The sequence below is a fragment of the Diadema antillarum genome, unplaced genomic scaffold (assembly GCF_040938485.1).
Source record: "Diadema antillarum isolate AM-2024a unplaced genomic scaffold, OU_Dant_1.0 scf00000119, whole genome shotgun sequence".
In the NCBI taxonomy this organism is placed as follows: Eukaryota; Metazoa; Echinodermata; class Echinoidea; order Diadematoida; family Diadematidae; genus Diadema; species Diadema antillarum.
In genome coordinates this window covers 1,131,124-1,144,951 of record NW_027271008.1, presented here as the reverse complement: position 1 = coordinate 1,144,951, position 13,828 = coordinate 1,131,124, and the positions used below count along the sequence as shown (strand labels likewise).

The 13,828-nt window shown below is 39.6% G+C and overlaps 1 protein-coding gene across 1 annotated transcript; it reads left to right on the top strand.

Annotated features, from left to right (window-relative positions):
• The first annotated feature begins 1,437 nt into the window (after positions 1–1,437).
• LOC139720015 (thiosulfate transporter TsuA-like) lies at positions 1,438–10,798 on the top strand. The gene is made up of 9 exons (XM_071631393.1): positions 1,438–1,456; positions 2,858–3,099; positions 3,780–3,834; positions 5,361–5,463; positions 5,986–6,109; positions 6,726–6,786; positions 7,311–7,480; positions 8,504–8,655; positions 10,657–10,798. The coding sequence occupies exons 1-9, from the start codon at positions 1,438–1,440 to the stop codon at positions 10,796–10,798; spliced, it is 1,068 nt and encodes a 355-aa protein (XP_071487494.1).
• Positions 10,799–13,828: the final 3,030 nt, after the last annotated feature.

The window sequence follows — 13,828 nt, the reverse complement described above, 5'->3', positions numbered from 1 at the left end:
TTGGAGGAAGGACGCGTGGTCATAAGTTTAAGATGATGAAGAAACATGTAAAGTCCAAAGTGAGACAGTGCTCTTTTTCTCAAAGAGTTATTAGTGAGTGGAATAAGTTGCCATCATTTGTAATCGACAGCCCATCCGTGAATAGTTTCAAGTCTAACCTAGAGAGGTTTTGGAGTCAAGACAAGAACAAATACAACCCCGATGGGATATTTTTTTGTCCATGTTACACTGCACAGCGCCTAACCAAAAGTTATTAATGTCATGTAATGACGACACCGAGGGGCAAATAAGTTAAGTATAACTTTACGCCCACATCCAAGGTATGTTATCCAAGGTATGTTAAAAACTTTTCTGGTGAATGAATGTGTTTTCGCCGTCTGTGAAATATATTAAGAAGCGACTAGGGAAAAATAAAAGCAAGAACACTGGGGTCCCAAACAAAGCAGGAGATGTAACAAAGTTAGCCAGTACTCAACTTTTCAGTCATTAAGATTTGTTAGCACACAATTTTAAGCACTTTCAGAATATATATATGGATTTCAGTTCGTCTTTTCAAAATAGTTTATGAAGCTGAAGGGTTTCTGCATAAAAAGGCATGCTGGGCCTGGGCATGATCCTGCCTGCAACTATTTCACGTTTTGTTTCGACGACTGTAATTAGATCATAGGTAAACTGCTTTTGAGTTCGACGGAAAACATATCATGCTACATAATATACATCTCTTTCATTTTCATTGAATTATTAAGTCTTTCTATGCCAGGGACTTTCGACCGTACGTACAACGCTATGGGATTTTCTGCACTCAAAACACACAGAGAGTATAAGTAAACACAGATAGCCGACATGTCGTAACCAAGGACCCATTTTTATTATTCTTATTCTATCACCATCACCAGGAAAGAAGTATTATATTTGTCTGTTCTATATTTCGTGTTTACACTGTTCCGCTTACATTGCTGAAACTGTCACGTTGTGGATGGCGATCCTTCAGTTCCTGCTAATGTGTGCCCCCTTTTCCTTCTACCTCTTAAGAGTAACAACTCCCAAACAAAGCAGGAGATGTAACAAAGTTAGCCAATATTGCGAAGTTTATAAAGACATATATAGTGCATGAACACTTTGCACTCTGAAGACAGAATGTTGTAAATCAGAAAGAGCAGGACAGTGCACTGATATACCCCTCACATTCCGTATTAAGCGTTAATGAAGTTCATGTGTGGAAATGTCTATGCACACCATCAATGTTCATTGATACAGCGGACTAGAACTTCAGCACTGCTTGTAAAAGTTCTACGCCAACGGCATTCGAGAAGAAGCCATACATTTTGTGCGCCCCTATACCAAAGTATTCAATCGATTGTGGTAATCTTTAGTGCGTGGACTTGATGTGGGTGGGTGATTTCCGGATATATCACTATCACTAGACCAATACTAATCATGGTCAGTCGGATGTCCGGTTTGAAATGATACTCGCGGCCCTCAAAACTCGTCTGATATCGAGAGTTTACCTTATCGAATTACGTCATGGCAGTACCATGCATGAATATAGTGGTGGGGGTATTGTTCACTATAAACTTACGAATATCAGTGTTTCTCGAGCGTATGAGACTTCATTATATCAATTAATGAATATTTTCTCGTTTCTGATGTCCAATCAAAAATGTACTCTGTATTTGACCGCGTCTTTGAATTCAGTGATCGTCCCGTCTCCCGACTAGCCACGAGATAAAATAGAGGAGGGATAATCGCATTATCGCACGTTCAATAACTTTACAGTCCTAGTAGGCGCCAATAGAGCCCACGGTGTGCGGTAACATGCAAAACGCCCTTATTGAAATCCTATTAAGAACGTATAGGACAAGTGACTTCTAGGAGATCCTATCGTACGGAACCTCCTTCACAGCCGCATGGGTCGGTGAGGCTGAAAGGTGACTTGAGCTTCTTTGGGCACTTCGTTGCTACATTCACTCAAGCACGAACCCAAACTGTTCTTCTTGAGTGCTCACGCGATGGTGTCTATAGATCGAGGTTGCTTGCTGTATCATGCAGCTTGCTTCACGTAACTTTTGATCGGTCCTGTACTTTCACCAAACGATCAGAAATGACGATGATGACAATGAGAGTAGAAAAAAAATCAAATAAAAAGAATCAGTAAGCTTTGGTTTGGGTACGGTGTTAAAAAAATATTGCGTCATCGACAAGCGAAAGGGAATGTTGAAGTTAATGTGACCTATTTAGGGCACAAAATATCATTTTGGCAATACAGAAAAAAAGTCTCGTACAATAACTGGATTGTGAAAGAAAAGTGGCGTCCAATGAAGACAAACCCGTGCATAGAAAGTTGTCATAGCTATCTATGCATATACTATGCATATTAGAATATCATATTTGAATAAGTTCCGCAATGTCAAATGCGACCACAAAAATGTACGCAAGAGTCAACGTTTCTATACCTACGAATATTACGCGCGATATCGATAAGTGAGAATGAGGATGATTCGAACGACAGCAGAAAAAAGTGAGAAAATAGAGAGAAAGATCAGGGGAAAAAAAAGAAGAGGGAAGAAAGAGAGAGAGAGAGAGAGAGGGGGGGGGGGGGAGGAGGGAGAGAAGGAGGTGTAAATCGATGGATAATTGGACACGATAGGAAACCAAAAAGCTAAAGTGCCCGCGGAAATACCAAGTGTTCGGTTGAAACACCGTTGTGATTTTTAAAGTCAATATCTGTTTTCGTTAACGCTCGAGTCGCATGAAATTCTTGTTGGAGTTGGATATAATTTGCATGAAGAAGAATATTTCTGTTTCGTCTGTATTGAGCTTCCTTTTTTCTCTTTTCTCCCTTTTTACCGTCACACAGTGTTCGAGACGGCAACGATTCGCGGTCAATTCATCTACCAACGATTCATCATGATGAAGATGTTCCTGTCGGCCGCGGGGACGAGCTGCCTCTGTCTGGCCCTACTCTCCGTCATCCCGGCGACCAGACACAAATTTGAGGCGGCGCGCACGGCCTACGTCAGCTGCCTGACGCAGAAGGGCGTTATTACAGTAATCATTGGAGGCGCCATTCTCGGGGCCGGCATGGCTATATCCGGATCGGTATGTCAGGCTCATCTTCTTTGTCCTACCACGTGACACCAAATTTTGTACAAATATATTCCGGTCTGCTCATTTACATTCTTATATCCTTGACATAGTGATACTGAAAAAAAAGAAGAGGAAGAAGAAGAAGAAAACACGCTTAGGGAGAAAACCCCCAAATTACCACGTAAATCAATAACCCGTGGCATGTTGATGGCCATTTTTATATTTGTCATTTCCTGTGCCCACATTATCTAAGTATGTGGCTTCGTCCAGATTTAGGTTTATGTACGACAAAGTAGGTACATACTGCCCACTGAAAAGTGAAAGTTAAATTTTTGGTAGGAAAGTTTGGAAAGTGTTTTGTTGTTGTTGTTGTTGTTTTCGTTGTTGACTTTAATCATTATAGAGGTCATCTTGGATTGATCAGCAGCCCTTGTACACTATGGTTTCACCGAAACCTTATATCCTAATATAGGACGAAATCAGCAAAAATAGAACATATTATCATGGCCTTTATCAAATCAACAAGTACATGTATGTATAAAGCACTGAAAAGAAAAAGGAAAAACACGTAGCTTATCACACAGTTCAATGATTGTTGTTGACTATTGTCTTCCCTTGCCGAATGCAAAAACAGGATGATAGAAACGCCGATCTGATACGTTGTCAAAAACTTATCTCGTTTCGCTATGTAGTGTCCTGGCATGGTACTGGTACAGATCGGGGCGTGGCTTTCAAATGGCGGAGGAGGTGAGTGACAATCAGTAGCCAGCCAATCGATTCACGTCTTCACAAAGGAAGGCGTGTCGGGATGATATATTTGTTTAATACATTTGTATTATCTGCGCGATACTGTCATGTGTTTGCAAATAAAATACTCAAAATATTGTGATCTTGGCTTCTGAGAAAAACAGTGTCTGTAACCACTGACAGATCTATCCTACTTAAACAAACCAATGAATAGATAAATAGGTAAACGTAATTATTTGCCTCATGCATGGTATTACACTAGATTCATCCTACATATAGAGTAATCTAGCATGCATTATTTAGTTTCTGGTTAATTCATTTCAGGTTTGTAGATTTTGAAGACACGTCTGTTTTAATTCAGTTGTGGAGATCCATTTGCGTAGCGTTAACGCACGACATATTTTCTGTTGTGCAATCGAGGAAAAGTTAAACAATTTCCGAATGACCTAATTTCATTATACATGCATCAAACAAACTTATACAATTTTTTTCATTCGTTTTCATCCGAAAAGCGATTAATTTTTAATGAAATTTCTCTATAATTGTTGAGAAAGGAGGACAGGATGATATTATCTGTTGATGGTTTCGACAATCTATGTCATACAAACAGACATTTACATTCCATTATCATTACGCCATTCAAATTGCCGCGTGGAATTGAATGCATTCGTGTAACAACAAAAGTGGTTAGGTGTGAAATAGAATGAATGCATACCAACCATTAATATGCGTTAAATCGTTGCTGCTCTGTTTGTTCCTCTTGTCTTCGTCTCACAATCCACAAGCAAATTATTCTTATACAAAAGCACTAATCTTCTTTTGATTCATTTTAATGAATTTCATCAATGATGTAAACTAATAAAACGTCTGTATTTTGATAGAAATAAAGCTTGGAAATTTTTCATATTCGCTTCCAGTATACTTGAATTGCAACAATATGTGTTGTATATTGGGTTCCAATATCTCTTCGTTTTTCTTTCGAGTTGAAAGTGCTAGATCAAAAGTGTTACGTCTCTGGGTATATTACTCTTAGTTTGTATATCTGTTTTTCTTTGCAAGCTGAGAAGGTCTGATCGGGCGAACGTTTCTGCCAGAAATTTGGAACGGTGACACGGAAGGATTTTGTTTGAAGTTCACTCCGTCTATGCATGGGTCTCAACTGAGATCTCAAGACCATAAATCTAGCCTATTCGTTCTCCCTAAACATTCTGATTATGGCTCTGGTGATCATTGTTACCCAGTCAAGAATCCCGATCACCACGTTAATTCCAAATTCAAATATCAAATTCCAATTTCAATTTCAAATATCAACTTCAAATTTCAAATTCCAATTTCAATTTCAAATATCAAATTCAAATGTCACTTATCAAATGAAACTGTCAAAATTTCAAATTTCAAATTCGAATTTCAAATTCAAATCAAATCTTATTTCCAATATCACATTTCACATATCAAATTAACAACAAATCAATGTAACACAAAATATCAATTTCAAATCATATTTTCATTATGTTTTCATGATTTAGCCGTCACATTCCTCGGTTGCATCGTGGCTGTCTTCGTCTACGCTCTCCTGGAACCATGCATGACGAGACTTATGGCCCCAGCAAAACCTTACGACAAATATTTGTAAGTAAATTCTTGGATTTGTCAGAACAAAGTGTCTTTATCAATTTTTCATACATATTTGTCTTCATTCATTTATGCTATGCATTCTTGCATAACAAATACACCTTCAAGCAACACATATACCTGTCTAATTGCCAACAGTACATGTACTTACTTTCACACGGCGAATATTGTGCAGTGTTGTACACTTTATCCCCTGGCATAAATCGAAATCATACAGACGCAGCGTTTCATAGATGTTATCCGTTAACTACGTCCTTCCGAATTCTATATTCAATCATTTTGTGACTGAATCACATTTCCGTCTCTCATTTGCCAAACAAACCAAAACTAAACTAATACACACAGATGCACGCACACACAGTCACACACAAGCACACACAAACACATTGAAATCATGCATTCACCCATTTCGCCGTAAATTTTATGGTGTGTACAATTAGTGTCTTCATCATGAGGTAAATAATTACTGAAGAAATTGGTAAGTAACATACATTTCTGTTTTGTACCCTTGATATGCAGAGCCGACTCCTTCGTTGACAAATGGAAGGTGCACTTCGCTTTCCTTGCTGCTACTATGGGCGTGCTAATGGGCCTGGTAGTCATCACCATAGAAATACTCAAACCATGGACCACAGACCTTGCCGTAAGTATAGAAGTCTGATCGGGGTCATACCACAAGTCATAGGGCCTATAGCCCATGAGTTCGACACTAGGCAAATTAAGGCCCATGAGTTTGACACTACGGTCTCGTGGGCCTTGTTTGCTTATAGTGCCGAACTCGTGGGCTGTATGACTCCTGGGCTGTATGACTCGTGCGTGTCAGTGTCGTGACGTGCACCCGTCTGATCGTCTGATCTGTCGGAATCAGCCCAACGGTGAATTCCAACAGCTGTAATTGACTTGGCTTTCCGAAGCTTCCTGGAACATTTTTTATTAAGTTTCTTTCTAATCCTCGAACATTCATTGTAATCAGTATCATATCATTCAGCGTCAATATGACAACAAGTGTGATGTTATCATTAGCGAGTTTTTTGATCCGCGACGCGAACGCTAAGAAAGACGACGCTAGATAGGCCAAAATGGTTATACACAATGAGCGAAACAGCTGTTTCCATTGTCCGATCCGGGAGGTTGCGTTGTCTTATCGTTCGCGTCGCAGATCTAAAATCCACTGTCTATGAAATGCAGCAAATTTGCGAAGAAATATGGAAGCGAAGGAGAAAAAAATTACGATGTATTCGTTTTTTTCCCCCACACAGAATCCCAATGTCATAGGATCATGGTTCTTCGAGAATTTAGCGTGGCCACCTTACGTGTCGGGTATGTCGTCCTTGTTATTGTTGATTTTCACTGCTTTGTTCTGTATACTCCACAATTACGTCATCGTAAGATGTGTAAGTAGTGTGAATATAATCATATACAAGAAAGTCATGTTGAAGAAGACATTTCAGTACGAGTGTCGGACGACTGAATTTTTGTTTTCTCGGGAAGATTAATATTCAGAGAATTGCGTCATTGTGTGATATTTATGACGTTATTTTTCCTTCTTCTTATTAGTATTATTACTACTAGTATTGATAGTAATTATAGTGTTATTAAGAATTTTAAGAGGAAAAATAATCCAACAATATCAAAATACTAGTATAAACTATTACTAATTTGCGGTATAATTGTTATGATTATCATCATCATCATCACCATTATCGCATTCATTTTTCTGATTGTCAGTATCATCATTTTTGCTTTTATTATGACCAGGGAGGTTAAAAAAGACACCTCCCTGTTATGACTACACGTGATATTGTTATTTACCTGTAACAGTGTTTCTTTGTTTCGTCATACAGGTATAATGATCGGCAGTCTTCAGATCCCACTAATCCTGCTAATGAGTGATACCATCGGGGGCAGCAGCAGCTACTGCACGCTGTGTGCACAGGTGCTCGTCACTAGGAGAATGGAAGAGTGGCTGCCATATCTAGCACGGTTCAAGAGAGGCTCGGAAAACTGGTGGCAGGTACATACTTGTAGATGGTCCGAGCTTCGATTATTACAGTGACAAGGTTAACACTTGCTATACGGGATCGGGCTTTTGACTCTCAGAAAAGATCGAAATCTCGAGTTCGAGTCCAACCCCGGAGGACAAGATGTATTCACCATCATTATCTTCCTGTATGAAACCGGCTGTGAATGCTGATACTGTATAGCGTTCTTGAAGAGAGTTCAGACCAAACGTGCGACCCTGGATGAATAACGTTGCATTGATACTATTGTTAATGTTATCATCAATGCTTTGGTTATCATTATTATCATCATTATCCCTCAGTGTTATTGTTTTATTCTTATTTTCACTATCATCATTATTATCATCATTAGCGTTGTCACTGTCGCTGTCATTATGATTAACATTGACAAGAAATTGACGATTGATGATCGTAATAATTATCGTAATAATTATATGCGGCACTGTGTTGATAATGTTAGGACTGATATCCCGCAGTTTACCATGGAAATGATACTGCCTCCGAAAATTTTTGACAAGAGTGAAGATAGTAAAACAGAAAAAAAAAAGATTTCTGAAAATGTTCATGCAAAGGGTTAAGTACTCATAATAAAAGAGATTTCTGAAAATGTTCGTGCAAAGGGTTAAGTGCTCATAACAATGCTTCTCAAGTTTTACTGTCAGTAAACATGAAGTTGAGTTAACCTATTTTCTCTCTAAAAAAAAAAATCGAGTGAAAATTTTCACTCTAAAAAGAGTGAATACAAAAAAAGAGTGAATTTCGAGTGAAATTGGAGTGAATTTTGAGTGAAAATGCTCATTTTCACTCATTTTGGAGTGACGTCAGGGATCACTCGAAGATTTTGGAGTGATCCCTGACGTCACTCCCAAATGAGTGAAAATGAGCATTTTCACTCAAAATTCTCTCCAATTTCACTCGAAATTCACTCTTTTTTGTATTCACTCTTTTTAGAGTGAACATTTTCACTCGATTTTTTTAGAGAGTAGACCTATATTTTCTGTCACTTTTTTCCTCAGGTGTCGTACGTGCTAGGAGCAGTCGTCGGTGCCTGTGTGTCGGCCGCAGCGTCGCGCAGCCTCGGCAGCGTACCGGGAGTGAGTCTAGCTTCCTCATTCATCGGCGGATTTCTTCTCATTTTTGGATCGAGGCTTGCCAGTGGCTGCACGAGGTAAGTACACACTACAACTGAGCAGTCGCATATGAAATTCCTCCTCTGATCAAGAGTGGTGTCATCGCACTCTTTTATTGTATTTATCTATTTATCGTAATTTCCTTAACATGTGCAGGTATATATACGCATTGCTTTTGTTTTTGTTGTGTACATAAAGTACTTTTTATTTATTTAGTGCCGAATAAAATTGAATTGAATCTAGGATATGACAATCTTTCAAACTTCATTTTCATTCTCATTTTTTTTTTCAACAGAATACTGAGTAATAATGGGAGTAGTGGACATGCTTTTGAATAATACACAGGAGGCAAAAATAACAGTATGTTCGTGTCTGTGGTCAATACAAGAAGAGACATAATAGAGACACACATATACAAGTAGAGATACATACAGACATACGCTCTTTCATAACTTTGAAAACATTACCGCGAAATTTTCTTTGATTCATATTCCTCTCACATCACTTTCGTCACAATTTGGAAGAGTTCTTTAAATCGCCATTGGTTGACTGTTGTCGTTTTAGTTTGCTTTACCAGTACGTATGTAAATAATCGAAGAGAAAATGCGCACATTAATTCAAGGTGCCCATTGGCATGCGTATAATATACGAATAATTTATGAGTTGTGAGTGCATAGGGCACGAATATCGCACGAGGCGCGAGATAAGCCACTGGTCTATTCAACAAGGCGCGTAGCGCCGCGTTGAATAGACCAGTGGCGAATCTCGCGCCGAGTGCGGTATTACGTGCCCCAATGCACGAACAAAATCATAAATTATTCGTTTTATACAAGACCTTGTCCACAATCACAGTACTAAATTAGTGACCGCTTACTCAGGAAGGCCCAAAAATAAATGTAACATCAGGCAGAGAATTGTAAACCACCCTGTGTACAGCTTTCAAACACTCGTCATGATTCGACCACGACACAGGAATCACAAACTCCGCAGGGTCTATACCCATTATACGCTTACGTTAGATCGAGTTAGGCCTGACTGTTAGGCCGATCTGAGATGTCGGTAGATCTAGTAGTAGGTCTAGACTTTGTCTATTTCCGAAAATGCTTTTGTATAAAAACACAGAAAAATAATCAAATTACGGTTTCTCAACTTGAAATGAAGTCTTGATTTTGGGATCACTGTGGTCCACGTAGCAGATCAGAGTCAAAAGTAAAAACACAGCAGGAGGTGTAAAGGCCGCGATACATGCAACTAGCTAGGTAAAGTAGCTGCGCGTACACGTTAACGTTGCAGTACTCCACCGCGCCTGGTATGGGAGACTTACCGGCAGCGCAGCGCAGCCGGCCAGCACGTACAATGTACACTGTAGTTTGCTGGCGCTTTGCTACGGGTGGGTGTGAGCCACAGAACTCTGTGAGCGGCCATGCATTAGTAGCCCCCCGCGAAGCTGTGCTATAGTACCTTCGAGCCATGCAATAGGCCCATGCCAGGGGCCTATTGTATGGCTGTCACTCTCAATGAGTTTGATAGGTATTTTCTATTGAATGTCATGTGACATGTTCTTGGCCAATCACAATTCGACATCATTCTGAGGTGTTGTATAACACCCGCTAACATTCTTTCATATTGACTTGCGTGATTTATTCCTGCCCATTTAATGTATGGAGAGACAGATTTCTATATCTGGATCATGTTTTCCATTTGTGGTGAAATTCTGCGTACATTCATGTATTCCATATAAGTAATGATGGTCTCTTATAGTGCTATACTTACGTTTTGATTGTTTCTACTTCTGTATGCCTATAGAACAATTCGAGAATCAGCTAGGAATTTAAACGCTGCTCCCTTCCCATTTAAACACACACACACACACACACACACACACACACGCACACACACACACACACACACACACACACACCCACACATATAAATACTTACATCACGCACAGAACAAAGATGAAAATGATATATCTCGCTTTCTAATTCTGTCTATATCTCTCCCTCCCCCTCTCCCCCTCTGTGTGCAATCGGTCCAGTGGTCACGGTCTGTCTGGCATGGCAGTCCTATCGCTTCTCTCATTCCTGGCCGTAGCCGCCATGTTCGCTGGTGGTACCGCCATCGGCTTCATCTTCTGGGCTGTCTGCAACTCCAGTGTCCTGGACTACTACACTTTCTAGGACCGGAGGCCCAGCCATTTTGGACGAGAGACTGTCTGCAACGTATGCCCACTGGCCGAGCGAAGACTGGCCGAAGGAGTGGTTACAAATAAAGTGGCTTAGCCCTGCAGAAATATTAAGTGAACAAAACATTGCCTGACATCAGCAATGTTGCAGGATGAACGGTAGATTCTACGGGAAATGACGTCACAATCAATGGTATGGCGAAGATCCACACTCACTATATGCCCCGATGGTTTGACTCCTGACAGACACAACGGATTTGTGTAGATCATGCTTGTATAGGTTCTATAAAAGTCAAACAAGAGGAGTTAGTTGGGCATCTACATCTTTTCATACCAGCATCAGCCATCATTCAACAACCCCCCCCCCCCCCCCCTCCCACACCACCACCCGAAAAAAAAAAGTACAACTGTACAGCAAAAAGCAGTGTATGTTGTTGCTTCCTATCAGTGTGGTTCGGGCATATATATTTTCCTTTAAAGGGAATGTGGTATCATGTGATTGCACATCATGTAAAGGCTGATCATCTTTGTGTAATTATTACTTTCCTGCACTGTATGATAAGAACCCATGTATAATGTCATTCACCCAGTACGCATTTCAGTACGTATTCATGGCTTAGTCAAGAAAGTGGCACCATCTTCTGCTACATAGAGGATAATATTCGCTATTATGATACAATACTCGTGTAGCATTATCTGGCCGAATCAATTTCTCCAGAGCATTACATAGCTTCATTTCATCCAAACACCATCTTCACTTTGCTTTAACTTTCACGTTAATCAATAAAGTAAACTCAAACAGAAAGGTAGAAGAGTCACAGGAGTTGGAAGTATCACAAGTTTTATGAAACAGTGATATAGATGTTCAAAAGTACATTATACATCAAGTCCATGAACTGATGATGACCACTGCCTTACAAGTTCCCAACTGACTGGCACTCAAATCTGTAGACTTCCTTCTTTCCTATGAAATATACAAAAACCTGAAACTATAAGCATCTAGTCATTGCAGAGTTGTGGTAATTTTGCAAAGATAAGGGTTTGTGGATGATGAATCATTGATGGAATACGTTGTACAGATGTACATGCTTATGTTTTTGTTTGTTTGTTTTCAGTGTACCAAGCAATAGGAAGATAGCGAGATGATGTGACATTGTTTGGCCAGTCAGTTTGAGAACACTGTTTAAAGGAAAAGTCTGAAATTCTGAAACTCTATTACAGTTTTGTTTTGCTTTTGTGTCCCCAATTTGAATGGAACTCAAAATTGTGGGGGCACTGTAGCTTAGCAGATACTACTCCTAACTTGACTTTCATTGGAGGTCCCCTTAGTTCGAATCCTGCCAAGTGCCTTGGACAAGACGTTTTTACCCACCAAGTCCCTCTCAAACTGGGGTATAAATGGGTACCCGATAACACTGGGGTAATAATTGTATACTCTGGCAGGGCCGTCTGGTACAACAGTGTCAACACTGAAGAGGCTACCCTGGATAAAGAAGATCACCGTATTATTGCAATGTAGAACGAGATATGAAACTCGTCACGCTGACGAGTTAGGTGATACGCTTGGGGTCATCAGGTGTCGGTCATCTGTGATCGACAAAGAAAAGAATGTGATATAGGCACCTTGAAGTTATATTGAGCGTGCATGCAAAACCGTTTCTCTAACCACTCGGCCACGGGACATCCCCGGAAATGGTAAGGGAAAAAAGAAATGTATAGATATTACAGGGGGAAAAGTCAATGCCCACTCAACAATCGTGGCCGCGTGAACATGTATTGCATTGCTAGACGGAAATGCGGCCTTGTAACGACTGATGTCGCTATGCCATTTCTGGCAACTTGGGAAAAATACGCGCCGTAGACATAAAGCCTATAATCGGCTGGTTTTGATACCTTGCCTTTAATCACAATTTTCAATGTGATGACGTCATCAAAGTACAAAACAATGACATGGTCTTGAAAGACAATTGTTCAAAGTACAACACCTCAGTCGTCGTCATTACATACTATGATCGGTTTGACAAAGTCAGCCTGCAAAATTTTGCAGCAGTCGAAGCAATGTGGTCTCCAACACAAAAAAGAGGGATATGGTGTGTGTCTGTGTGTCTGTGTGTGTGTATAGGTGCGTTTATATACGAACGTGATTTCTACATGGACGAATATGTAATACAAAATTGAAAAAAAAAGTAAAATAGCTAAGTATTTTGTTTCGTGATCTTGTGGGGTTCGAACCCGCAACTTCACGTCTCTGAGACGTCGCCTTTAACCACTCGGCCATACGTCTCGGCGAGAAAATATGAGGAACGTAAACTTATGTATGTGAAAGCTGAATCGGGAATCGTTTTGTCCACATTCCATTCTCATTTTCAGTTTTAAACTGCAAAATTGTCAACCTGATGATGAGATTTCAAAAAATAAAATGCATGATTACTGAAGCTTATTGTCTCAGCTACAACATACTTAAGTTTCAGAGGAAATGAAGCAAAATCAGCTGAGATAAATGTGCTTAAACGTTGTCAAGTCAATGCATGGTTTAAAAAAAATCACCTCCCATAGACATTACACGTAAACTTGTCCGATTTTGCATCTTTACCTTTAATCACAATTTAAGGTATGATGACGTCATCAAATTTCAAAACCATGACTTGGACTTGAAAGGCAATTGTTCAAAGTACAACATATCTGAATTTGGGATAATATTGAGCTTAAACAACAGAGATACGAGCAAATGAATGTCAGAAACAGTACCTCAAAAAAATTAATTCCACTTTTTTGATTTCAGATGATGATATGATGACGTCATAATGTAATTATGGAAATATTAATACTTGAAACGTTATTTCCAATTCATATGTTTTTGTAATATGCAATAAAAACATAGGGTAACCAGACGTTTTAAAGAGCTATGGCGAAATAAACAAAGACATGTTTTTCGCTATATTTGCACAAAGACGCGCACACGAAATTTCAACTTTGACGCCAACGCATTCCTTTGTTATAGGTCAAAATTGATCGGAAATCAATG

Coding starts and splice junctions, on each gene's coding strand:
- LOC139720015 (XM_071631393.1), top strand. Junction 6,110..6,725: donor CATGGACCACAGACCTTGCC/GTAAGTATAGAA, acceptor TCCCCCACACAG/AATCCCAATGTCATAGGATC. Junction 8,656..10,656: donor CTTGCCAGTGGCTGCACGAG/GTAAGTACACAC, acceptor CAATCGGTCCAG/TGGTCACGGTCTGTCTGGCA.